We start from the raw sequence: 26,812 nt of genomic DNA, 5'->3' as shown, positions 1-26,812 counted from the left end.
ATTCCTAAAGGACAAGTCCATAGACCGCTATTAAATGGACTGGAAAAATTCCTCAACGTTTGGGGAGCGTGCCAGGTGCCCTTGACCTGGATTGGCCACTGTCGGTGACAGGATGCTGGGCTAGATGGACCTTTGGTCTTTCCCAGTATGGCACTACTTATGTACTTATGTACTTATGTACATGTGGGAGTGTGTGTGTCCCTGCCCTCTGGCCTCTCTCCCCTCCCCCCTCTGAGTCCTTCACTGTTACAGAGCCAGCGATTTGATTTCGTGCTCTGCTGTTTTCCTTCACTGATTGTGTTACAGAGAGGGCGGGGCAGACACATAGGGAAACCGGATATCTCGCCCCCTTCACACTTCCGGCTGGAGGCTTCATAGAACGTTGGTGTTGCTTTTTATATAGAGAGATATGGTAACATAGTAAATGATGACAGATAAAGACCGGTATGGTTCATCTAGTCCGCCCAGTAAGGTGGCTTGTGTTGTACTTGCTGCTGTGTGAATGTTACATCCCTCGAAATGTTGCTGTATAGTAAATCTACATCCACTGTAATTAAATTCGCCGATGACACAAAATTATTCAGGGTCGTCAAGTCGCAGGAGGAATGTGAACGATTACAGGAGGACCTTGCGAGACTGGGAGAATGGGTGTGCAAGTGGCAGATGAAGTTCAATGTTGACAAGTGCAAAGTGATGCATGTGGGTAAGAGGAACCCGAATTATAGCTACGTCTTGCAAGGTTCCGCGTTAGGAGTTACGGATCAAGAAAGGGATCTGGGTGTCGTCGTCGATGATACGCTGAAACCTTCTGCTCAGTGTGCTGCTGCGGCTAGGAAAGCGAATAGAATGTTGGGTGTTATTAGGAAGGGTATGGAGTCCAGGTGTGCGGATGTTATAATGCCGTTGTATCGCTCCATGGTGCGACCGCACCTGGAGTATTGTGTTCAGTACTGGTCTCCGTATCTCAAAAAAGATATAGTAGAATTGGAAAAGGTACAGCGAAGGGCGACGAAAAGGATAGTGGGGATGGGACGACTTTCCTATGAAGAGAGGCTGAGAAGGCTAGGGCTTTTCAGCTTGGAGAAGAGACGGCTGAGGGGAGATATGATAGAAGTGTATAAAATAATGAGTGGAATGGATCGGGTGGATGTGAAGCGACTGTTCACGCTATCCAAAAATACTAGGACTAGAGGGCATGAGTTGAAGCTACAGTGTGGTAAATTTAAAACAAATCGGAGAAAATTTTTCTTCACCCAACGTGTAATTAGACTCTGGAATTCGTTGCCGGAGAACGTGGTACGGGCGGTTAGCTTGACGGAGTTTAAAAAGGGGTTAGATAGATTCCTAAAGGACAAGTCCATAGACCGCTATTAAATGGACTTGGAAAAATTCCGCATTTTTAGGTATAACTTGTCTGGAATGTTTTTACGTTTGGGGAGCGTGCCAGGTGCCCTTGACCTGGATTGGCCACTGTCGGTGACAGGATGCTGGGCTAGATGGACCTTTGGTCTTTCCCAGTATGGCACTACTTATGTACTTATGTACTTATGACCAGGAAAGTGTCAGGCAGTAGCTACTTGATGATCTTTAACTTGTTCTGAAAGTCCATGATGCTGTGTGTGAAACTGTTTTGTGTGGTGTGCTAGGAGTTCAAAGCATACTCTTTATAAATCTACATCTGTACTTGCTTTGGTAATATGTTGAGTGGAGGAGTGGCCTGATGGTCAGCAGTGGGTTGAAATCCTGGGGAACCAGGTTCAATTCCCTACGTAACCCTCTGTTGCCCCAGGTACAGCATTAGTACAATGTGCTACTTAGATTGTGAGCCAACTAGGGACAGTCCCAATACCTGTAAAATGAAACTGTAAATCGCTTAGTTCTAAGTGGTGTATAAATACTTAAATGAATTAATTATTTTTCAGTTGTTTAGTATATTTCTGTATTGGTTCCTCAGTCAGTTTCCTGTAGTATATAGTATTTAAGGGCTGTCTGTGCCCTCCTTGTATGTACTTTGTTGTGTCTATAATGGTTACAGAGCCTCTTTTTAGCTAAGGCTTGATGATAATGTTTTGGTTATTTTGTAGGTTCTTTGGTTTTTTTTTAATGACAATTCGTTCTATTTGGGAGATGTACAGAACTCTCTCCTGTTTGCTGGAATGCTTCAATTTCACCCTCTATCTGAAACTGTCAGTGGTCTTCCCTAATTTTTAAGTGGGGGTCACTTTGGATCCAGTGAGCTGAAGGAGAGCCACCAAATATCATCCCATGTGAGTTCTTGACAGCCTGTCTTCAAACTTTCATTGGGGATATCCTCAAGGAGGTCGGCATTTCCAAATACATTCTCTTTTCTATTCAGAAATGCCTTGTCGTGGCTGTTCCTTCCATCTACTTCCCCGTTTAATCTGCTGTGAGCTTGGGTAGAGAGAGAGTGTGTAGCAAGAAATAAAAGCCAGAATGGTGATGAGGCCAGCCCCAGAAGTCTTCAGGGGCCACTGGCCCCTGGGCCTTGCATTGTATCCAAGTTTGTTGGAGCTGGTGATTCTTTCGTGGAATGTACTTTCAGGTGAAGTTAGATAAAGCTAAAATTCTTCTAGATCAAATATAGTTGAAGTTGAATTTCTTTTAGTTTACTTCAGTGCTTCACAAACTGTGGGTCAGAACCCCAAATGGGGGTCACAAAATCCATGTTTGGGCTCGTGACCTGGGTGGCCTGCCCATAGGTGCATCATTATTCTGCGCCGCCATGGGTTCACACAGTTTTATTTGGCTGTGATCATAGGTCACACAGCCACTTAAAGATTTACTGGTTTACTGGAAAGGCAACTTGAAAGGCAATATGAAAAGTCCCTCAGAGTATACCGAGACCTTTTGCTGTTGTAATTGGTGGTTAGGTTTATTATCCTCATTTGATTTACACTTCCATCAATGAAGTCAGTGGGAATTTGTCTGCAAAAACCTAGTGACTGTCATTATTCTCCAGTTTGTGTAAATCTTGAATTTCATAATCATGAGGTGAGTCCAGATTATTGAAAAATGTCTTCTCTATCAGGTTTAGCGCCAGTGGTCTGAGATGAGATGATGTTCTCTGACTGTGGATGATAGAATCCAGTTTTCTTTGCTTCTTTCTGATAGCAATGTATTGTATTTTTTTAGCTTGGATTCCTTGCAGTTCTTTCTTCAGCTGCTCTGTAAGGTAGGGATTTTGCTTCTGCATGGTCTTTATGATTTTCACCGTTTTGAGGGTTTTCATTATTTTCTTTTTGTAGCGTGATTTGTTTCTCAGCTTCTGACTAGTACATGAGCAGATATATTTTTCTGCATAGTCAGAGTTGTATGATTTACTTTTATATTCTAGTATTGTCTTTTGTTCATTCTGTCCCGGCCCGAGGAAGGATTTTTTTTAAAGCCCCTGTGAGTTTGTCAAAATGTGTCTTAAATTAGTCCAGTAAAAAGGTTTGTTTTATAGTCTTATTTTTGTTTTTATTTATTAACCCTTGTTTTTATGCTTTGAAGTGCATTAATAAAGTAGTGTGGTTACTATATCTTTTTACAGTCTGGCAAAGAGCAATGATCTACAATATATGTAAGATTAAAGTTTAAAGGAATTATCAACAAATTATTATGGCTAAGCAGTAATGCTTAACCGACTATAAAATGTAGTACAGTGGTATCGGATGCATTTTCAGTGAAGGGTAAGAGCACTAGAATTGGCAAGCTACATTGTGACTAGCTAATTTTAAACATATTTTCAGCCAAACAGCTGTCTGATGGCCAAAATCTGGGTGGCTAGATTTTAAGACAACAGTGCAATGCCTAGGTTTGGGTGTCTTTTAACCTACTATTGCTGAAAAGCTGTGCTAGCTGACTAAACCTTTATCACCAGACCTAACCCCACTCGGGGCAGCCCAATATTAACTGACTAACCTAAGCTACCTAGGTAACTAAAGTTAGTTCGTCAGTGCCAGTACGTTTTCAAAGTTGCCAACCTAGCTACCCAGCTGGGAAACTAGGTATCTAAATGGCTTGTAAAATCAGTTCCTATACAACTACCTCAGTGTATTACCCTTTATGGAAAACTCTTTCAGGTAGTCTGTGGATTGTTAGTGGATTGTAGTCTTCAGTATTGCTGCAGAATTTTTTTTTTTAATTGGATTTACATCTGGGCCATTCAAGGACATTTATTTTCTTCTTGCCGAGCCACTCCAATGTTGCTTTTGCTTTGAGTTTAGGATCATTGTCCTGCTAAAAGTGAATCTTTTTCCCAGGCAGACTGGAACAGATATTTCCATTTCGTTACTTCCCACTATCCTCAGCCAGCCTGCCCAGTTCTCCAGTGTTTTCTATCTCCAGCAGGTGGATAGACATGCTTTTCTGCTCCTGGTTCTGGGGCTCTGCCCCTGACCCAATTGGTCAACTGGTCTCCCAGTCAAACTTTGCGGGTGATGATCTAGTGGGAGTCGTATCTGGTGGTACCAGATCCCTGTCTCTGGTTCCCGTAGATCCCTGTGCTCGCTGTTGTCCCCTCTGCTCTCTTGTTCTGCCTGACAACTTTAAAGCTGTGAAAAAAAAAGGCAGGCTGTTTTTTTGGCGTTTTTCATCGCAGCAGCTTCCTGGGACACAGAGCAGGCGGTGCAGGATTGTACTCATGTGCAGCTCCAGGACAGCCCCTGGCCTGGGGGGGGGGGAATGTGAGATGAGAGGTATTTTGGGGGGTGAGAGCGGACTGGGGGGGGGGGACCCTGCCTTAGAACCGCAGTTGAAGAGCACTTGTGGCTGGTTTTGATTTTTAAAAAAAATGGTGAGACAGATCCATCTGATGCTCAGTGTGCTTCGTCCTGGAGCCGGGGACTCTGTGCCGGCCCTGAGGTCTATGTCTGTGGCCAGGGACGTGGCTCCCTGGAGGAGGGCGTATCTGTGTCTATGGCGGTTCTACCTTCTCTTTCGGTAATTCCCAGTCTCCAGGGTTTAAGCCAGCGGTAGCCTTGGGGTCAGTCTTACGGGCAGGGCATGCACTGGGGGTTCTCGCAGCTGCCCTTCCACAGAGTTCTATTACGCATTGGGAGCTGTGGACCATGGATGGCATCCTTTAGGGTGGCTGTCTTTTCCCTGCTGCTGAAGGGTCTCCCGGTGCAGGTGTTCTCTACCGGGGCGGCAACGGTGGTCTACTTTTTCAATCAGAGGGGCCGTGCTGCATTCCACTGGTGTTAGGGGCCAGGCTGCTCCTGGTCTGGACGCAAAAGCCTCCTCGGCACACTGTGAGGGGGCCCTGTGTGTGGTGGCGACCTTCCTCAGCAGGCCCTCTTTCAATCAGGAGCAAGGGAGTTGTCTAACGGAGTCTTTTTGCTCCTGGTGAGTCCCTGAGTCCCATCTCGTGGCACCTTGGGGGTCACACCTAGATTCTGCAGCTTTTCCATTGCCGGCAGAAGCAGGTGCTCTAGGTCTGGCTGTGCTTCTTCAGCAGAGGTCGGATGTGGGGCTTCCATTTGTCTTTCCTTTTTCCAATGATAGGCTGTCTGTGGTGGCTAGTGGCTCATCACAAGAGGGACAGGTGGTCTTGGTTGCCCCAGTCTGTCTGCACCAGCCTTGGTGTGCAGATGGTGCAGTTGTGGGCTGGTGTTCCACTTTGTCTTCTGCAGGATTGGAGCCTGTTTTGGTAGGGAATGGTCCTCATGACAGTTCTCTTTCTCGTTGTTCTTATGGCATGATTGTCTAGGAGGGATGTAGAGCCTTGCCCTAGTGGTTCGGGTGCATTCCTTTGTACTAAGTGTTGTGGGTTGGGCTCCCACTTTTGGGGAGGCTCCGAGTCCATTCTGGGTTTTCTGCTGCAGGTCTGTGGGCGCCCAGGTTCCTCTGCATATGCCCAGGCGTGGCGTACATTTGAAGGCTGGGGTGGAGAGCAGAGTTTCTCTTCTTTCACTTAGTTCTTGGTGTTTCTTCGTCAGGGATCCAGAAGGTGTGGCCTTGGATTCCTTGCTGGTCCAATTGACTCCCTTGTCTTGTTTTTGGGGCCGATGGTGGCTTTCATCCTTGGCTTTCCATGCGGAACTGGTCCCTTCTTGAAAGGAGTGGGTTGCCTTTGGAAACCCCTTTCGGGCGTTCAGTATGATCTCTACCTTATGCTTTGGACTCTGCCGCATCCCTCCTTTGGTGCTCTCCGGTAGGCCAACATGATGGTTCACATGTTGCAGTATGTGTTTCTGATGTCTCTTACCTTGGTGCACTGGAGTGCGGAGCTCTAGGCGTGGTAATGCCGGGAACTGTTCCTTCATTGCTGGAGGCTGGGATCTTGGTTTGGCCCATACCTCTTTTTCTGCCTCAGTTGGTCTCAGTGTTCTACATCAGTTGGTTGGTGCATCCTCTGGCTTTTCACCTCCCTGAGGCTTCTGGGCGGCAGTCTGAGTCGTTTACACTTCCTTGAGGCTTATCCTTCCTTCCGATGTTCGGCTGTTCAGTTCGATACTTTGGGAGCATCAGAGGTTGAGTCTCATGGCGTCCTTGGTCACCATTTCCACATGGCTGGTAGGGATGCTTACTTTATCTATCTCTGTGTGATGGATGTTGGCTTGGGCTGTATTCACCTGGTTGGCCCGGGGGATTTTTGCAGAACAGCGACATGGTGGTTGCTGTATGTGTTTGCTGGCTTCTCGGATATTATAGCCATTCGGCGAGAATGTTCAGGGCATTGGCTCTCTGGGCAGCGGACCTGGGGTCCCTCCCTATTTAGGGATTGCTTTTGGATATACCACACGTCCTTGTATAGTGGGAAGTAACATAATGGAAGGAGAAATTGTGGCTTACCTGATAATTTTCTTTCCATTAGTTCTTCACACTATTCCAGGACATGTTTCGGCAGCAGGCTTTATAGCTTGTGCACAGGCTATCACACTTTTGTCTCTCTCCAAGGATGCCAGTGACCGGGGAGTCCGGCTGTAGAGGTTTTTGGTTTATTCCTTCTGCTTGTTTTGGTAAATACTGAAGAACTGGGCAAGCTGACTGAGTATATATAAAAACATAAAAATATGATGGCAAATAAAGGCCAAATGGCTCATCTCCGTAACCCTTAACTCCTCCTTTTCCTAAGGGACCCCACATGCTTGTCCCGTGCTTTCTTAAACTCTGACATAGTCCTCATCTCCAAAACATCCACCGAGAGGCCATTCCACGCTTCCACCATCCTTTCCATCAATGAATACTTTCTTAGGTTCCTCCTAAGCCTATTTCCTCTTAACTTCATTGTATACCCCCTTATTCCAGAGTTTTCCTTCTGTCCTGTACGTTAATGCTTCTGAGATATTTAAATGTTTCTATGGGACAGTATGGGAGAGCTCAGTAGCTCTAACCACTAGGAGTAGCCTAGTGGTTAGTGCAGTGGACTTTGATCCTGGGGAACTGAGTTTGATTCCCACTGCAGCTCCTTGTGACTCTGGGCAAGTCACTTAACGCTATATTGTCCCTGAATATATGTAAACCGCATTGAATGTAGTTGCAAAAACCTCAGAAAGGCGGTATATCAAGTCCCATTTCCCCCTTTCTATATCCACCTGCTGGTCGATGGGCATAACTACCCACACGTGCTGGAATAGTATGAAGAACTAATGGAAAGAAAATTATCAGGTAAGCTCCAATTTCTCCTTTCTTAGCATCCAGCTGTACCATCCTGTACAATTGGGTTGTAGCCTATTCCTACCAGCCAATGGAAGTAAAGAAAAAGTGATATCATCAGTATAAGGTCTGGTGCTCTTTGGGAAAACTCCAATATTTTCTCTACCTCCAGCACATGGTAGGTTGTTTGGGCAGGTGCACCTGGTCCTTGGCCTAACTCTTAGTCATCAAGCTAAGACCTCACCAGTTGGTAGAGCCTAGTGACATTGCTCCCAGGTTTCTGGTTCATGGATCATACCTAATAGGACACAGAGCTCAGCTCTGGAGTCCCCAGTCATTGCCCAAGGGGCCCTTAGTCCATAGGGCCCTTGCCGCAGGAGGTGTGGGTCCCCACCCTCCTCTCCTTTCCTCCAGCACCCCCTTGGGGGGGGGGGGGGCTCCGTCTTCTCTGCAGCTCCAAACGGTCCTTAGGAAATCCTTAATTATTCTCCGAGGACAAGCACTGTTCTTTCTGCATATGGGTGATGCCATCCAACAGAGGCCGGCACAGATGAGCTCCCAATTCCAGAAGCTTTAGGAAACCACACCACGCATGCATGCACCTTCCTGTCTGTACATGCCATGTGAGACCAAGGCAGTTATCTTTTTTTTTCATGGAGCTGGGAGGGTGCTGTTTTTGGGTTCTCACACAGCCTTCAAATCCTGTGACCTTCCTCGCATTTATTTCACTGAACCTTTTTTCTTGTAAGTGGTGCAGGACCTTCTCCCTTTCCTTTCCCTTAGTGTCCATAAAGTTTTTGGCACTTAATAGGTTTTCTTAATTTTTCCATGGCTCGCTTAGCCTTATTAGTCTGAGCATTCCATTTGGGTATGCCTCTCCTGTCCGTTTTTCTGCCATCATTGAAGCATTTGAATTTTTGACCATGTCGCAGAAGATTCCCAGTGTCTTTAAAAAGTGTTCCAGATGCAGCAAGGTAGTGTCTGGGACCTGTATGCAATGCAGGAGTGACCTAGTGATTAGAGCACTGGTCTTGATATCCAGAGATGCCCGGCTTAATTCCCACTGCTGCTGCTTGTGATCTTGGGCAAGTCATTTAACCCGCCATTGCCTCAGGTACAAAATTACATTGTGAGCCCTCTGGGGTCAGGGAAATACGTGGAGGGGCATAATCGAATGGGGCGCCCAAGTTTTCCTGAGGGCGTCCTCGCAGGACGTCCCCGCGAAGGGGCGAGGAAACCCGTATTATCGAAACAAGATGGGCAGCCATCTTTCGTTTCAATAATATGGTTGGGGCTGCCCAAATCTCAGCATTTAGGTCAGCCTTAGAGATGGTCGTCCCTAGAGATGGTCATCCCCAATTTTCGGCGATAATGGAAACCGAGGACGCCCATCTCAGAAATGACCAAATCTAAGCCATTTGGTTGTGGGAGGAGCCAGCATTCGTAGTGCACTGGTTCCCCTGACATGCCAGGACACCAACCGGGCACCCTAGGGGGCACTGCAGTGGACTTCAGAAAAAGCTCCCAGGTGCATAGCTCCCTTACTGTGTACTGAGCCCCCCCCCCCCCCCAAATAAAAATCCACTCCCCACAACTGTACACCGCTACCATAGCCCTTAGGGATGATGGGGGGAGGGGGGGGCACCTGGATGTGAGTACAGTGGATTTGTGGTGGGTTTTGGAGGGCTCACATTTACCACCACAAGTTTAACAGGTAGAGGGGGTATGGGCCTGGGTCCGTCTGCCTGAAGTGCACTGCAATACCCACTAAAACTGCTCCAGGGACCTGCATACTGCTGTCATGGAGCTGGGTATGATATTTGAGACCGGCATAGAGGCTGGAAAAATATTTTTTAAAAATGTTTTTTAGGATGGAAGGTGTTAGTGACCACTGGGGGAGTATGGGGAGGTCATCCCCTATTCCCTCCGGTGGTCATCTGGTCATTTAGGGCATATTTTTGTGGCTTCGTCGTAAAAAAAAAAAGGACCAAGTAAAGTCGGCTAAGTGTTGGTTAGGGATGCCCTTCTTTTTTCCATTATCGGCCGAGGACGCCCATGTGTTAAGCACGCCCCGTCCCGCCTTCGCTATGCTTCCGACACGCCCCCGTGAACTTTGGTCGCCCCCGCGATGGAAAGCAGTTGAGGACGCCCAAAATCGGCTTTCGATTATGCCGATTTGGGTGACCCTGGGAGAAGGACGCCCATCTCCCAATTTGTGTCGAACGATGGGTGCCCTTCTGTTTCGAAAATAAGCCTGATAGTGTACCTGAATGTAACCCACCTTGATCTGCTACTGGAAAAGATGTGAGCAAAATCCAATAAAATAAATAAATATGCAAACTCTGTTCGCAGATGAAAAATAGGTCCATAAAATGTCAAGAAAAACAGTGTATTACAGTTTGGCGCTCTTTTGTCTGATCCATCAACATTGTCATTGGAGGCATCAGTCCTTATGACATCGACTGCTGCATCACTGGTGATGCATTGGTATTGAGGAGGTTTCTTTTTGCCTTGGTGTTGAACCTCAGTAACATCCATTGGGATCTGACATCTTTGGACCCAACCCTGAGGACCTGTAAGGATTTGACACTGTCTTTGGTGGAGCTGAAGCACTCCAATGTCAGTCGGAGGTCTTGGCATTGATCCCCTTCAAGGCAGAGTGCCAGGAACACCAGGGCATTGAAATTGTTGTTACTGAGAACAGTTGGCACTGTGAGGGACTCTCCCCCTCCTTGGATTTGACATTGATGCACTTGTCTCCTATGTACCAGGACCAAGCCTATGATTCAACCCAGTACCTTCTGTGAATCTGAGCACACTGAAACCGGCGCAGCCTTCCCCTGATGCCTTCCCTTGACAAGTTTTTTCCAGATCTTGTTGCAGGAAAAGCTGGAGCGTATCCTAGTTTAGTGTGACACCAAGGTTTCAAGGGTGTTGGTGTTGGCTCTGGCGCCATCCAAGCCCATTGTGGAGACCCATCACCCCGCCTGTAGGCCGAGTATTACAGTTGATACTGGCCAAGATGGTGCTTCTTTCCAGCCCATAGGAGGAGGAATCTCACTTGAGGTCCAGGAGAGACTCCATTTCTCAGCAGTCTCATCCAGAGTCTGAAAATGAATCCAGCAGACAGAGGCAGGCCCAGACTTGGGCATCTCTAGAGGAGTACTACCCTGAGTCTGATTTGGAGCACTCGGAGTTTGATATGGAACCAGAGTTCCTTGGTCTCCCAACAGATTCCTCCCTTCGTTATGAAAGGAGAAATGTGCTCCTAAGGAGATCTCCTTTACCAGATTTTATTAGAGAGATGGATCAAGACATCCCACATATGTTGATTGTTTAAGATGAGCTGAGGGCAGAGATGTTGGACATCTTTGACTTTTATGCCCCTCCTATGGAAACCGTGACAGTGTCTGTTCAGAACATCCTTAAGGCAGTACAGGTGAAACAGTGGGGAGACTCTCTTCTCTGTGCAGCCTATTCATAAGAAGGTGGACTCTATGTTTAGAGTCCAGAAGGCTTCCAGATTCGAGAAGCTTCAGCTGCTGCACCATTCTATGGTCATCAAATCCGCTTTCAAAAGAGCAAGATTCACTCCTCGGTACTTCCGGGAAGGGATATGAGGACTTTTGAGAGAGAGGTATTTCAGAATGCAGTGTTAGCCTCCTGCGTACATTCTTACCAGCTCTTCCTGAGCATGCACTTAGTACTTGATAAATAGTGTGATGGAGTTGTGCATACACTCAACCATCTGAGCAAGGCTTCACCAGCTAGTAGCCAAGCAGCACGAGTGTCGAAAAGCATGTGGCATGGGTGACTTATGATACTTTTGATGTGGCATCTAGGGCCTCCACTATGGATATTGGGATGCACAGACTTGCCTGGCTGAGTGCCTTACACCTAGAACAGGCAGTTCAGGAGAAGCTGGTGGAAATCCCCAGCTGAGGTGATAACCTTTTTGGTGACAAGGTGGAGGAGGTCACTGACCTCATCAAAAAGAGAAGTGATACCATCAAGTCACTTTCTCGGTCCACTCCTACTACATCCCCTCTTCCAAAAGGTATTTGGGTGCTGGACAGAGGAGCCTCTACTACTAACAAAGGGGTAGGGCCCCCCTCCTTCTTATCTTTCGCAGTTGGCCCAGAGTGCTTCATCCTGCCCGAGGAAGCAGAGAGCTCAAAAGTTCCAGTCAAAACAAGGGACGAGCTTTTGACTGACTCCAGGAGAGCATAGCCGCAGTAAAAGTAACCATTCCAGACAAGCTACTGGTAGGAGGGAGGCTGAATTTGTTTCCAAGTAAGGTGGCCCTTTGTAACCTCGGACCAGTGGGTTCTAAAAATTGTCCAGATGGGTTACACCCTTCTTTGGCATAGCCTTCCTCCAAATTGCCCAAAGTCAAAATTCCATCATAAGACCTGAAATCCTTTCCTTTCTTTTCTCTCCTCAGGCTCCAGCCTTCCCAGTTCCCTCTCTCGCTCCAACTCGCAGCAAGGCCCCCTAATTCTGTCTGCTCTTAGTCTTCTCCCCCAGGCACGACCCAACCTCTCATTCTTTCTTCTTTCCTCCCCAGCTATCATTTTATCTCCCCCCCCCCCCCCCCATGGTATGCCCTCAAGCACGATCCTCCCCCCTACAACAGTGCACACTCTTATCACCCTCACGGTAATCTCATCTTTCTTCTGCTTCTCCCATCCCCATGAAGGACGCTCGGCATTCTCTGTCCCACCAATCCCTTTGGTACACTCGCATTGCTCTTGCTTTTCCCCTTCTCCAACCCCATGACTTGCTCTCAGGTTCCCCCCCCCCCCGCCAAAAAAAAATTCCATGACACACTCACTTTGCTGTTCCACCACTGCCCAGATTCCCATAGTGCACATTCAGTTTGCTCTGCCATTCCCCCCAGTCCCCATGACACACTCTGACATTGCTCTGTCCCCCCAATCAGCATGGCACACCCTCGCATTGCTCTGCCCACCCCTATCCCCATTGTATACTTAGCCACCAGCGTAAGCTCTTCTGGGTGGAAGGCTGACTCAGCAATGATGCTAGAATGCATACAGCCCTTCACTGGAACTAATCTTAGTTGTAACTAAGATGTACCTGGTACTAGTTATCACTCAGTATGGCACATTCTCGTATTCAGGTTCATTTATGGGCACTGAGCGCCTAAGAGGTACTCAGATGAACTACATGTTGGTTAGTAAAGTAACACCCATCAGAAAAAGGTGTCTCCGAGTCCAAAAGCTCTGCAATTAGTCTCTCTCTAGTCTTGCACCTGCTGCCTTCCTCTCCTCCCTCTGATCTCAGCAAGAGTCCCCGATATGATGGTCATCACATCACATGTAGAACAGTTTTATGATTGGATGGGCTGGACCTGCAGTGTCTTCCTTGCCCCAGGTGTGCATGTGGACAGGAGATGAGATGAGGTCTTGGGTAGTGAGGCGCACACAAAAAGGCAGCCAAATACCCTACGCAAAAAAATCAAAGTAAATACACCAAGAGTAGGGATGGATCAGGGGTTTTCACAAAAGAGAAGAGTAATAGGCAGAGGTCAAAAAAGGTAAATCTTTAATAATATTAAGTCTAAAAAAGTCAATAAGGCCGATAGGCCTTGCAGATTCTGCAGTTCATTGCCCACCAGACGATATAATTTGAAGCACAGTTGAACAGATAGTCTCGACACAGATCTGTGTTTCGGTATGAATGCCTGCTGCAGGAGTCACAGAATCTGAGCGGTACAATTCTGAGCCTAATGTGCTGTAGAGAATCTCAGTGGTGGAAACATAAGCACTGTCAACAATAGTGGCTAATGAGGACCTCTGAGCTGGCCATATGGTAATGGCTATCATATTGGTACTGGATGGCTCACTAACAAGGATTATCTGAGCTCTGTATCTCTGTGAAACTCTCTCCCCCAAACTTCTCACTGGAGGATGAAACTAAAAACAGTACTTTCTCACAAACAACTTATACAGTACAGTCTTGATTGTCCGACCTTCGCTAATCTGACCATCCGGCATATCTGACAGACCCCCCCCCCCCCTCCCGGTGGCGTCATTGTGTTGCCATCGTGATTTCTCTTTCCACTTTCCAGCACAGACCCTGCTTTTAGCGCAAAACAGCACCATTGTGAGCCTGGACCCTGCTTTTACTGCAAATCAGCACTGTTGTGACCTGAGACCCTACTTATACTGTGCAGTGAGTTTTAACTTCCTTTTTCTGCAACATTTTTAATACAGTAGGTATGTAATACTAGAGTACTGTATTTTTATTCTTCCCCTTTAGATCTGTAGAAGATCACTTCTGAAATGGCCAGTCAAAAGAGGAAAAAAGTTGTTTTGTCTATAGAGCAGAAACTCGATGCTTTAAAAGGAATAGACAATGGTGACTCCACCTTTAAAAATTTGCAACAGAACTAGGAATGGGGAGAGTAACAGTTCGTGACTGGAAACGACAATGCAGGGAACTGGAGAAGTGGGTCTCAAATCATGCCTCTATGTTTTCATTGGACACTAGAAAAACTGAAAAATTGTGAATACGAGAAGGTGAGCAAAGCCATATTCATGTGGTTCACACAACAAAAAGACAAAGGCATACCTATATCAGGGCCTATATTGCAAGAGAAAGCCCTGTTTTTTTCGAAAGGAATTCCCTAATGAGGAAGGCATATTAAGGGACCAGGTATACAACTGTGATGAAACCGGGCTAAATTTTAAAATGTTGCCATCAAGAACTCTTGCATCATGGCTTGAAGCTTTGGCTCCTAGTTATAAACAGAGTAAAGAAAGAGTGATTATTCTGGCCTGTAGCAGTGCAACTGGCAGTTTGTAGTTTAAAGTTTATTACAATTTACTATACCGCCCTAACTGACAGGCAGAGCAGTTTATATTGTAGCAATTAAGAAAAGGAAAGGAACTCCCATCAATAATAGGAAGGATAACATTATCACACTAAAGGAAAGAAAAGTAAAACCAGGGATAAATGAAGTAAAAGAGGAGAGGGAGGGTGGGAAGAGAAGGTAAAAATTGGTCGGGGGTGGGGGGGGGGGGGTGTTCGCTCCTCTCTCTCTGCATCTCCAAAGACCTGCTTAAATAGCCATGTCTTCAGTTTCAATTTGATACTACAAAAAGAGGTTACTTCGAGAAGAAGGGTAAGATTGTTCTCAATGTGTAGTGATAAGAAAAAGAAGGCACTATGTCTAGTAGATTCAAGACGAGCAAATTTAGGACTCTAATGCGTCAGACAATGATCGTTGATAGACAGGAGAATCCTGGCTGGTGAATAGAGAATAGTAAGAGAGGATAGATGGTTGGGAAAGCCAAATCTGAAGGCTTTGAATGTAAGGATAGCAGCTTTATAAAAGATGTGGTTTTGAACAGGTAGCCACTGATATTGTTTCAGTAGATGGGTTGTATGATCAAAGTGATATGCAGAACATAGTAGTCTTATAGCTGTATTTTGAAGGGTTTGGAGTTTCTTTACAGATGTATTAGATAAGCCAACATAAACGATATTACAATAGTTGAGTCGTGAGAGAAGAAAGAGAGGATAAGTGAATGGAACTGATTACGGTCAAAGAAATGGAGTATCGCCCGCAGTTGACAAAAGACAAGAAAACTCACCCTAGACAAATGTGAGATGTGAGGTTGAAATGAAAGATAAGATAAATTACCACTGACTTTCATTGGAAAGTCCAAAAATCGTAGGGCCTTTAAAAACATGGCTCCCACTGCTCTTCTGGTGGCCTACAGGAACCAAAGGAGTGCCTGGATGAACAAAGACATTTTCTGTAACTACATGTTTTCAAGGAATTCGTTCCATCAGTAGAAAACTTCTTGAATATGATAAATATGCCTAGGAAAGCAATTGTAAAAGTCAATCATAGTGAAGGTATCAAGGCAGTTGCGTTTGTACTGGCGTATGTGGAACAACAAGAGGAAGTGAGAGCTCTGATGTAATGTTATTGAGACGCTGGCATGACCTTGTAGCAAGGAAGAGAAGTAAAATGGGAAAACAAACATTAATCACAAAATTTTACAGTTTTATAATTTGTTTACCAGTTTGCATTGCTATTAGGTATACTGTACAGTACAGAACTATTGTTAGTAATATGTAATTTATCTTTAAAATCGAGCGTGGTACAGGAAGATTGGAGGGTGGCCAATGTAACACCAATTTTTAAAATAGGTTCCAGAGGGGATCCTGGAAATTATAGACCGGTGAGCCTGGTGTCGGTGCCGGGCAAAATGTTAGACTATTATAAAGAACAGAATTGCAGAGCATATTCAAAAGCATGGATTAATGAGACAAAGCCAACATGGATTTAGTGAAGGGAAATCTTGTCTCACCAATCTATTACATTTCTTTGAAGGGGTGAACAAACGTGGATAAAGGTGAGCTGATCGATAGTGTGTATCTGGATTTTCAAAAGGCATTTGACAAAGAACCTCATGAAAGACTCTAGAAGAAATTGGAGAGTCATGGGATAGGAGGTAGTGCCCTATTGTGGATTAAAAACAGGAAAGGATAGAAAACAGAGAGTAGGGTTAAATGGTCAGTACTCTCAATGGAGAAGGGTAGATTGTCAGGTTCCACAGGGGTCTGTGTTGGAACCACTGCCGTTTATCATGATCTAGAGATGAGAGTAACAAGTGAGGTAATTAAATTTGCTGATGATACAAAGTTATTCATAGTTGTTAAATTGCAAGACGATTGTGAAAAATTACAAGAGGACCTTGCGAGACTGGGAGACTGGACATCAAAATGGTAGGTGACGTTTAATGTGAGAAAGTGCAAAGTGATGCATGTGGGAAAGAGGAACCCGAACTATGGCTACGTAATGCAAGGCTCCACATTAGGAGTCACCGACCAAGAAAGGGATCTTGGCATCGTTATTGATGGTTCGTTGAAACCCTCTGCTCAGTGTGCTGTGGCCGCTAAGAAAGCAAATAGAATGTTAGGTATTATTAGGAAAGGAATGGAAAACAAAAGTGAGAGCATTATAATGCCTTTATCGGTCCATGGTGCGACCGCACCTTGAATATTGTGTTCAATTCTGGTCACCACATCTCAAAAAAGATATAGTGGAATTAGAAAAGGTACAGAGAGGGTGACGAAAATGATAAAGGAGATGGGATGTCTTCCCTATGAGGAAAGGCTGAAGCAGCTAGGGCTCTTCAGCTTGGAGAAAAGACGGCTAAGGGGAGATATGATAGAGGTCTATAAAATGAGTGGAGTGGAACGGTAAACGTGAATCGTTTGTTTACTCTTTCCAAAAATACTAGACTAGGGGGCATGCGATGAAGCTACAAAGTAGTAAATTTATTACGAATTGGAGAAAGTGTTTCTTCGCTCAACATATAGTTAAACTCTGGAATTCGTTGCCAGAGATTGTGGTAAAGACAGTTAGCTTAGCGGGGTTTTAAAAAAGGTCTGGACAACTTCCTAAAGGAAAAGTCCATAGACCATTAAATTGACAGGGAAAATCCACTGCTTATTTCTGGGATAAGCAGCATAAAATGTATTGAACTTTTTCGGGATCTTGCCAGGTATTTGTGACTTGGATTGGCCACTGTTGGAAACAGGAGTCAGGCCTTGATGGACCTTTGGTCTGTCCCAGTGTGGCAATACTTATGTACTTAGGGTTGTGTTTTTACAGTTCTGTTTTGGTCTTATTTTGGTCTGAGTGGAGGAGTGGCCTAGTGGTTAGGGTGGTGGACTTTGGTCCTGGGGAACTGAGAAACTGAGTTCGATTCCCACTTCAGGCACAGGCAGCTCCTTGTGACTCTGGGCAAGTCACTTAACCCTCCATTGCCCCATGTAAGCCGCACTGAGCCTGCCATGAGTGGAAAAGCGCAGGGTACAAATGTAATAAAAAAAATTACTGTATAGTACAGGGATTAAAGTAACATAGTAGATGACGGCAGAGAAAGACCTGTACGGTCCATCCAGTCTGCCCACAAGATAAGCTCATATGTGCTACTTTATACCTGACCTTGATTTGTGTCTTCCATTTTCAGGGCACAGACCGTAGAAGTCTGCCCAGCACTAGCCCCGCCTCCCAACCACTAGCCCCGTCTCCCATTTGTGAGCACCAGATCCAGCGTCACTCCCTCCCTCGTGGGTTCCGTCTGAGCAAAGCACTTTGAAAAACATTCACGATCTCTCTACTTCTTTCCGATTCCGCAGATGGAACCTTCCAATCTACATCCGGCAGATTGTAATCTCCAAGCAACAGCACCTCTCTCTTCTTTCCCAACTTTTGAATATCTGCGATCAGATCTTTATCTAGTTCCTCCAATTGTGTCTGAGGTCTGTAGACAACACCCACGTGGACAGAGGTTCTATCATCTCTTTTAAGGTGATCCATATCGCTTCTTCCTTTCCCTAGGTCCCTGTCATTTCAGTCGCTGCGATATCATTTCTCACATACAGAGCTACTCCTCCACCTTTACGACCATCTCTATCCTTCCTAAATAGATTATAGCCTGGTTTGTTTGCATCCCATTCATGGGAACCATTGAGCCATGTCTCCGTGATTGCAACAATGTCTAAGTCTGCCTCCAATATCAGGGCTTGAAGGTCATGAACTTTATTGCTTAGACTGCGAGCATTTGTGGTCATCGCTTTCCATCTACATTTCAGTGGAATTTTTATCTTCTGTTTAGTTTCTTGTTTAGTCTCACTTCCTATTGTGTTGGTAAGAAGTGATTTGCTAAGATTGTTGTTTTCATTGCTTTCCTTTCTACTGACGCATCTTGTCTTTAGCTTTAGCTGGGGTGACCACTTGAAGTGAACTGCCTCCATATGCTTTATGTATGTTTTAGCACTCCAGTCATACTGCAGAATATGCTATAGTGCTGTTAATAAATAATTTTTGGGAATCGTGAACTCTATGCCTTTGTTTATTTATTGTTTGAGGGGTTACCATTGTTTTCCATATTATCCAACTTTTCACTTATCAGACAATGGGCTGGTCCCAGTTACATCGGATAATCGAAACTGTACTATAATTGGATGATGTCAGTGTCCTAGGTGCAGTGCCCAAAGGAATCCATAATAGGATATTTGTTGTGGTCAGAGCTTGGTTCGTAGGCCTCAGTGCAGGTGTTATCTAAACAAACAGAGAAGGGTAGTACATATTCCTACAACTTCCAGGTGGTGAATGGAGTTTATTTGGAAGAAAAGAAGGTGAATAATAGAGTGCTTCAGGGATCGGTACTGGACCAATTCTGTTTAGTATATTTGTGAGTGACATTGCTGAAGGATTAGAAGGAAAGGCTTGTCTTTTTGCAGATGACACAAAATATGTTAACAGAGTGGACACTACAGAGAGAGAGCAGAAAGCATGAGAAAGGATCTACAAAATTAGAAGACTGGTCTACGGTCTGGCAGATTTAATGCAAAGAAGTGCAGAGTGAAGCACTTTGATGTAGAAATCAAAAAGAGAAGTATGAGATAAGGGGTGAGAGACCTTGGAGTGATAGTGGCTGTGTATCTCAAGGTAGCGAGAGAATTGACAAGGCAGTTGCTGTAACCAGTATGATGCTGACCTGCAGAGAGGTATAACCAGTTGAAGAGAAGAAATGTTAATGTCCCTATATACAGGTTGTTGGTGAAGCCCCACTTGGAGTACTGTGTTCAGTTTTGGAGTCTCTGTCTAGCTAAGGGCATAAAAAGACCTGAAGTAGTCCAGAGAAATGCAGCAAAAAGGGTATGGGGTTTGTGAGACAAGACGTTTGAGAAGAGAATTTAGCAGGGCTGTGGAGTTGGACTTCTCTGTTTTTCTACTGTCTGACTCCAGCTCTGACTCTGACTCCTGTTGATACTAGGTTTTAAATTTTTTGTTTTCTGGATCTAAAGTACAAGTAAATATAACTTTAGATTAAGTATAAAATGATTAATTGACTATATATTGTAATTGTTTTTTTATTTTGAAGCTGGTGTTGGAGTCAGTACATTTTTACCGACTGACTCCACAGTCCTGGACTTGAGGGGCCTGTATATATACACCCTAGAGGAAACGAGGGATAAAGGTGATATGATGCAGACGTTTAAATAATTGAAAAGTATCAACATACATACAAATCTTTCCCAGAGATGGGGAAGCAGTAGAACTAGAGGACATAAACTTAATTTACAGGGTGGTATACTTAGGAGTAATGTCAGGATGTACCTTTTCACTGAGAGGGTGCTGGATAACTGGAATGTCTTCCTGGGGGGAGGTGGAGGAGACAAAAATGGTGACAATTCAGAACTGCATGTGATAAACAAAGAGGATCCTTAAATGGAAAAAGGATGGAATCAAAATGAAACTTGTCCGTACCGTAGTGCAATAGTAGGGAAGTAAGGCCAATATTCTATGGTCTGTGTCCCAAATATGGCAAAAAACAGGGCATACTTTTACAATCTATGTCCAGATTATAGAAAAACAGATTTGGATGGACTGGAGTGAGCTTTGGTGGCATCTGAAGCAATTGGGAAGTCTGTGACCTGATAATAGAAGAGACAGCTCAAGAACAAGTGTGTGTGTTTTATGTCGCATTCATATGTTATGAGTGTAACTCAGAGGGAAAGGGGAAACACATTAAGTTTAATAGCGAGTAAATTGTCAGATTGCAACATTGTAGGCTGGCTGGTTTAATCAAGTGACTATGCTACATCAAAATTTATAAAACTACTCTTCCATGATTGTGCAACTGCTCTATTGGTGATGCAGTGTTTGATCATGACGGAGTGTAAACTGCACAGTTGGCAGATGAGATGGACCATGTGGGTCTTTATCTACCATCATATTCTATGTTAGTGTTAAGTTGATCTTGTCCTGACCCATGAGTTTAGAATATGTTCAGAGGGTAGGAACAGGACAGGTATATGTCTCACAGTTCAGCTGCATAATTTTTAGTGAGAACAGTAAGAGCCGCAGTATGCATATTAGAGCTACATACAATTTGTGAGATGCAGGTTGTCTATCCCTATCTACAGTAGACTAATAAAACCTACCCTGATGTTAAAATGTGAGTCTCTTTGTAGATTGTAAGCTCTTCTGAGCAGGGACTGCCCTTATTTGTTAATTTGTATAGCGCTGCGTAACCCTAGTAGCGCTCTAGAAATGTTAAGTAGTAGTAGTAGTATTACATATAGCAGTGATTTAACCAGAGCTGAGATTGTGATGTCATAATGCCTCATTCCACCAATGCCTAAGAGCCAACCTCATCAGTGATGTCACAATGGCTTGATTGTCCTATATTTGTCTCACTCTTATCTATTAGATTGTGAGCTCCTTGAGCAGGGACTGTCTCTCTTTGTTAAATTGTACAGCGCTGCGTAACCCTAGTAGCGCTCTAGAAATGTTAAGTAGTAGTAGTATTCTCCATCTGCACTGGTTGCAGTTGTCAGTTTTCTTAGCACAAAATCTACAAGAGAGGCTTAAGATAATCAAAATAGACTTGCTATAGGTAGAAGGGAAGTGGAAAATATCCTTCTAGAAACATTTTGAATATTTGATGGGTTTTAATAAAGTATAAAAATTTAAGAAGTCTGATGTGGCTAGGTTTAAAGAAAACTTGCAAGAATACTTCTAGCCCAAAGGGGCAGATAGAAGCTTGGTATATCCTACTGGAAGATGTATCGACATCCAAAACCATGACAGAATTCAAACATGTTTATGACAGATTTAGACAGCAATAGGAACAAAGTTAAATGTAATGTAGTATAGTAACCAGTCCCTTGAGATCAGATGCAAGAATAGAGATGTTGAAGAGAAAACAAGTCATGAGTAAAACAAGGAAACTGTAGTGAAACTGCAAGCCAAGGAGTAGCAGAATGGAAACCAATAGGCTACAGCTCCCCAGAAACCAACTAGGTCATTGCTGATAAAATTGGGGTTGACCAGGTATTGTCCACTGAGGCAGTAGGGACACAGGCGGACAGATATTTGGGAAACAGGCATTTCAGACTTAACTTTTTTGTTTGTTTTAGTTTAAACTTTATTTTATTAAACCCTGGTAGCAACAAACGTAACTCAAGACATCTGAATTACAAGGATACAGCCCAATCAATAAATCCATCTCAGGTTTCCTCAAACTGTTAGCTCCACTCAAGCATTATCCAGCTTCTCCACCACCCTTTTATCCAATTTTATAGACCCAGTTAGGTCCCCACCCCTTTCCTTCATGGTATCTTTACATTTCCCTGGAGTCTAGCATCTAGGCATCCTACACTGTTCAATTAACTTTGTTGTTTTCCATGCTGAGTTAAGTTATACTTAGTCCACTAGTTGCTCAGGGGGACCAAACTACACTTCGATTATCTGGCTTCCCCCTATGCATCCAAGTTGGTCATCATACCTTATAAATTTCCACCATATCAGTCCAATTCTCTGTTGTGGAAGCAAATCTACTTCTCCATCTACATTCTGTCGCCATCTTTTGGCTAATACTAGATTGGACACAAGATGCCTAGATCTAATATGGGCACCCTTATTTAATTATTTGGATTTATTAACCATCTTTATGAAGATTCACCCAACTTGGTATATAGCTTGACAGAAAACTGTTAACAATATAAACAATAGTAAAATGAACAAAGTAATCATGAATACAGTCAGTGAGGTAAACTTAGAAATGGCAAATTGAATTCTAGTAATAGGACTAACATGAAACAGTGTAAGAAATGTAAACAGCACAGTAAAACATCGTATTACAGAAATAATGCAAACAGAATATTAATATACTGTAATAGCATGGAAGAACATTCATATAATGTAGATATGATATTGATGATGTCACCACAATACAAATGAAATGTCTTGGTAGGCGCGCATTGTGGCCTAGTGATTAGGGTGGTGGACTCTGGTCCTGGGGAACTGATTCTCACTTCAGGCACCGGCAGCTCCTTGTGACTCTGGGCAAGTCACTTAAAACCCTCCATTGACCCAGGTACAAATAAGTACCTGTACATAATATGTAAGCCGCATTGAGCCTACCATGAGTGGGAAAGCGCGGGGTACAAATGTAACAAAAATAACAAAAAAATTAGAACCTTCAGCATACATAGGTATGATGTTAACACTGTTCATGCAATACTCTTCCCATCCCCTGCATACTGTACTTATAGCTCTTCTTCACCTTTAATTATGCCCGCCTTTCTATGAAGCCCCAAACCTCAAAAGTAAGTTAGGTATTTACTATCTTATCATATGCGTTTATATGAGCCTTTTTCTGAACATCCTCTCCAACAAATGGCACTTCCACTTTTATCCTTTTTCACAGGCTTCATAGGGATAACATAAATAGGCGTATTTTCAAAGCACTTGTATTTACAAAGTTGCATAGGGGCTCATTTTCAAAAGGGAAAAATGTCTAAAAAGTGTCATAAAGCAGCATTTGGATATATTTCTTCTCAAAACATTCAAATTGGTATTTTTGAAATCTGTTTTGCAGGTATTTATCTATGCATTTTGTTTGTAATGTGTCCAAATCACAATGAGGCATGCCGAGGGCGTTGCAGAAGCAGGATTAAGGCGTGCTTAGGGTGTGCTTAACACTTGGATGTTTTTACAGACGTAATGGCACCAAACAAAAATGTCCCAGGCAAAAATCTAAATGCTTGGGTCTAGACCTGTTTTTAATAATAAGAGACAAAAAGGTGCCCTAAAAGACCAGATGACCACCCGAAAATGTGGATAGAAAAATTGCTCGCCAACCTTTGGCAGCCTTGGATGTTATAGCCAGGTCTGCCAAAGCAGCATGCAGGTTCCTGGAGTAGTGGAATGGTAGGTGCAGTGCACTCTAGACAAGTGGACCCAGGCCCATACCTCACCCTACCTGTTACACTTGTGGAGAAAAGTGTCAGGCTCCCAAAACTCACCCAAACCCTCCACATACAGGTGCCCCCTTCACCTATAAGGGCTATTGTAGTGGTGTGTAGTTGGGGGCAGTGGGTTTTGGGTGGGTTTATGAGGGCTCAGAAGACAGGATAAGGGGTAAACAGAGAAATGTGTACCTGGGAGCATTTATATGAAGTCCACAGCAGTGGCCCCTAGGGTGCCCCATTGCTCTCCTGGGATGTCTTGGGGACCAGTCTCCTAAAATGCTGGCCCCTCCTGCATCCCAATGACTTGATTTTGTGCGTTTTTTTCCCCAAAAATGGCTTGAAAAGAAAAACGCACAAAGCACAAAACCTTGTTCGAAATGGTATCTTCAGAAAAATAGATAAAATGGTTTTCTTTTTTGAAAATGGGAGTATTTCCTATTCGGATTTGGTAAGTTTAGTGCAAAAAGTCCAAAGTCCGACTGACTTAGGCGTACTATCGAAAATGCCCATTGTAGTAACCTATGGAACTTTGTAAGTCTAAGTGCTTTGAAAATGAACTGCTTCTAATTTGTTGCAAAAGAGCATTTATGTGCCTCCAAATAAATCTCTAATATCACACTTAATTCTGCCTTTCTTTTGCACTTTATGCCTCTTCATTGTCTCAAACATCATCACCCTCTAGAATGAATCTAAGCTGGAAGTACTAGAAAAAAGGTATGCTAACATCCAGCAGGCCATCCAGCTCTGGCATCAATATTGGGTGGCCCTGGTCCATCAACTCCTTCAAGTGCCTGAGACGTCTCCTCCAGTCTCTCTCAAGACTTTTATATCCTGGGATGGGAAGGGGGACATTGTCCCTTATTCTGCATGTGGGAAACATTTTTCCTTCAATCCCAATTTTGCTTCTAACTTCCCTCCACACTTTAGCAGCGACTATGATTAAAATGGGTGCACAAGAACTTGCTTCCCTTCACCTCTACAGAGTCCTGTCTCAGGAACTACTGTTCCACCCTGACTCAGTGGGACTCTTTCAGCCTATCATAATACTTCTTCAAAGTTTGCAGTACTTCTGATTTATAATGCAACTCAAGAATAGGACACCCAAACCTCTCATTCTTTTTCTTTTGCATCAACCAGCTTCAACTGAATCTAGTTCTGTTCCTTGCACATATAAAGTGGCTCATCATCTCTTCCCATTCTTAAACCTATATGAATAGGAAGATGGGAGAACAGAAATAAAAAAAAATTTGGGAGATCCATCATTTTATAAACACTTGATCCATCCAACTGACCGTCAGGTTCCCCCATCTTTTTAATTCATCTCAAATTTCCCTGTGAGTCTCCTGTAGTTCAATTGAAATAAGTCCTGCTGTTGTACAGACAAGTATATACCTAAGTAGTGGTCTGGTCTCCATTGCTGTGACTGGAAAGTTCTTGGGATGTTTTGCTTCTGCAAATTGAAAAAAAAAAAGGAGGCTCTTCTCTTCGGTGGTCAAGCTCTCTAATTAAAGGTGCCACTGAATTCAACAGATCCTTTATGCAGATCAAAGTATCATCCATGTATAACAGTTTATGTGAATCTGCTCCCACTACTATGGGCTGTATCACAGGGTTGTAAGCGTTTCAATAGCCTAGACAAATATTAGAAGGGATTATGAACAGCCTTGCCTCATCCCTCTATATAGGGAAAATGCCTCTGATGAATTCCATTCACTAAGATTGCACTTGTTGGGTTCTTCTACAGAGCCTGTCTGTCTACCCTTTTATATAACTAGTTTGATCATGGTGGCCCAAGAGGGAAATGACCTCTTCCGATCTGTTTTGCAAGTACCTTAGCAAATATCTTCATGCCACAGATTAAGGCAAGGAATATGGAAGGAAGCGTCAGTCCCTCTTTCCTTCTCCTGCAATATTGGACAATTCTGGAAATCAGACAGCAAGTCAGGATGGCATTTCCACTGCCCTCGCCATTTTGCAAGCGCACAGAACTGTAGCGACAACTGGAAGAGTTCCTTTAAAGTCAGCTGACGAACCTCCAGGCTTGTGACAGATAAGTCACTTTTGATTTTGATTAATGGCATTGAAATCTTCAAAGAAACTGTGGACTGTATGCTGTTCCACAAATTGTGAGTATATTCTGCCATTATTTGGGGACCTTTAAGTACTCTCTGGTGTTTAATTGCAGTTGAGTGACGGTTCTGATTTTTGTTAACACTTGCACATCACGTTTGACTTCCGTTAAATTGTGGTGAGCTTGAGGGTGGCATGGAGAACTGAAATGATAGCCCAGTAGGCTTTCTATACAATATACTCTGATTTACCAAGGACAGAATGCCACGGTATTATAAACTGAGAAACACCACTTATACACTAAAATATTTGTATTTGGGTATATTGTTTTCCCACTTGAGTGGGAAGCGTTGGAAAATTTTTTGTTTTGTACTATATTATTTTCCATTTTGGGTTTTGTTGAGGTGAAACAGTTTAGAAGGACCATCGGGTGATAACTACTGCTTTTCTTGTTTTCCTTTCTTTGCCCTGTACATAAATTGAGGCAGTACCTGACCTTTTAGAAACCCCTGAAAGAGCCTTGCCACACAGGAGCAGTTTTTGAACTAAGGTATCTTCCCCTGTGGCCTTGTCCTTTGGGAGGGCTTTAATTACCTTCCCTACTTCAGCTGAACTGGGTGGCAAGGTTATTCTTTCTGGCTGTCTTTTAAGCAAGAAAGGTGAGTGGGTGATAAATAGTGGTTGAACTCTTCTGCACTGCAGTTGCTTTCAGAGCTATAGAGTACTTAATAGAATTTCTTGAAAGCGATTGTTATGTCTATTTCTTCTAGCCATCGCCTCCTCCCATGGACCTTGACCACTTCGTTTTACCAATCTGGCCTTCCTTTGTGCTTTCAGTTGCCATGGTAACTTTATTCCCACGCTCTAGGTGTTATCTTTTTGTAAGACACGCTAATACTGTATTCTCTGTCTCTAATGCTTCTGTTATGGTCTTAACTTCGAATGTTCTCCTAAGCGCCCTCGTTTCTTTCTTTAACATATGTTGATTTTGCAGCCCCTCCAGTTCCTCAAAGGCTCTTCAGTTCCTCCTCTTTTCTTTTTATATCTTGAGACCTGGAAGATCTGAATTTCCCCCGTGACAGCTTTCCCTGTATCCCACAGCATACTCATAGCTGTATTCTCCTGATCACTGAATTCCAATATTCCTTCTACCCTCTATAGAAGGCTTCTGTAGCAGATTTCTGTTGGCTTTCTAGTGTCCACACTCAGGGCCCTCTCCTTCATCTTGCAATGACATCTTTACTGAAAAGTTGTGCCATACAGTAGGAGACAAGATCCACTGTCATGTGACTCCCTTGTCATTGCTAGAACTCGAAAGAAGTGATTA

General features: G+C 43.9%; 1 protein-coding gene across 4 annotated transcripts in view; it reads left to right on the top strand.

Annotated features, from left to right (window-relative positions):
* PTPN4 (protein tyrosine phosphatase non-receptor type 4) overlaps positions 1–26,812 on the top strand; it is a 340,947-nt gene that overhangs the window by 58,676 nt on the left and 255,459 nt on the right. The window contains exon 2 of one of the 4 annotated variants that reach the window (XM_030209951.1): positions 3,154–3,193. The exons of the other annotated variants lie outside the window; for them this stretch is intronic. Within the exon in view, the coding sequence (XP_030065811.1) occupies positions 3,154–3,193 (40 nt within the window). The remainder of the gene's footprint in view (positions 1–3,153; positions 3,194–26,812) is intronic. 4 annotated transcript variants of the gene reach the window in all.

Source organism: Microcaecilia unicolor, chromosome 7 (assembly GCF_901765095.1).
Source record: "Microcaecilia unicolor chromosome 7, aMicUni1.1, whole genome shotgun sequence".
Lineage (NCBI taxonomy): Eukaryota > Metazoa > Chordata > Amphibia > Gymnophiona > Siphonopidae > Microcaecilia > Microcaecilia unicolor.
The sequence above is the reverse complement of the archived record's forward strand: the minus strand, read 5'-3'. Positions and strand labels throughout refer to the sequence as shown.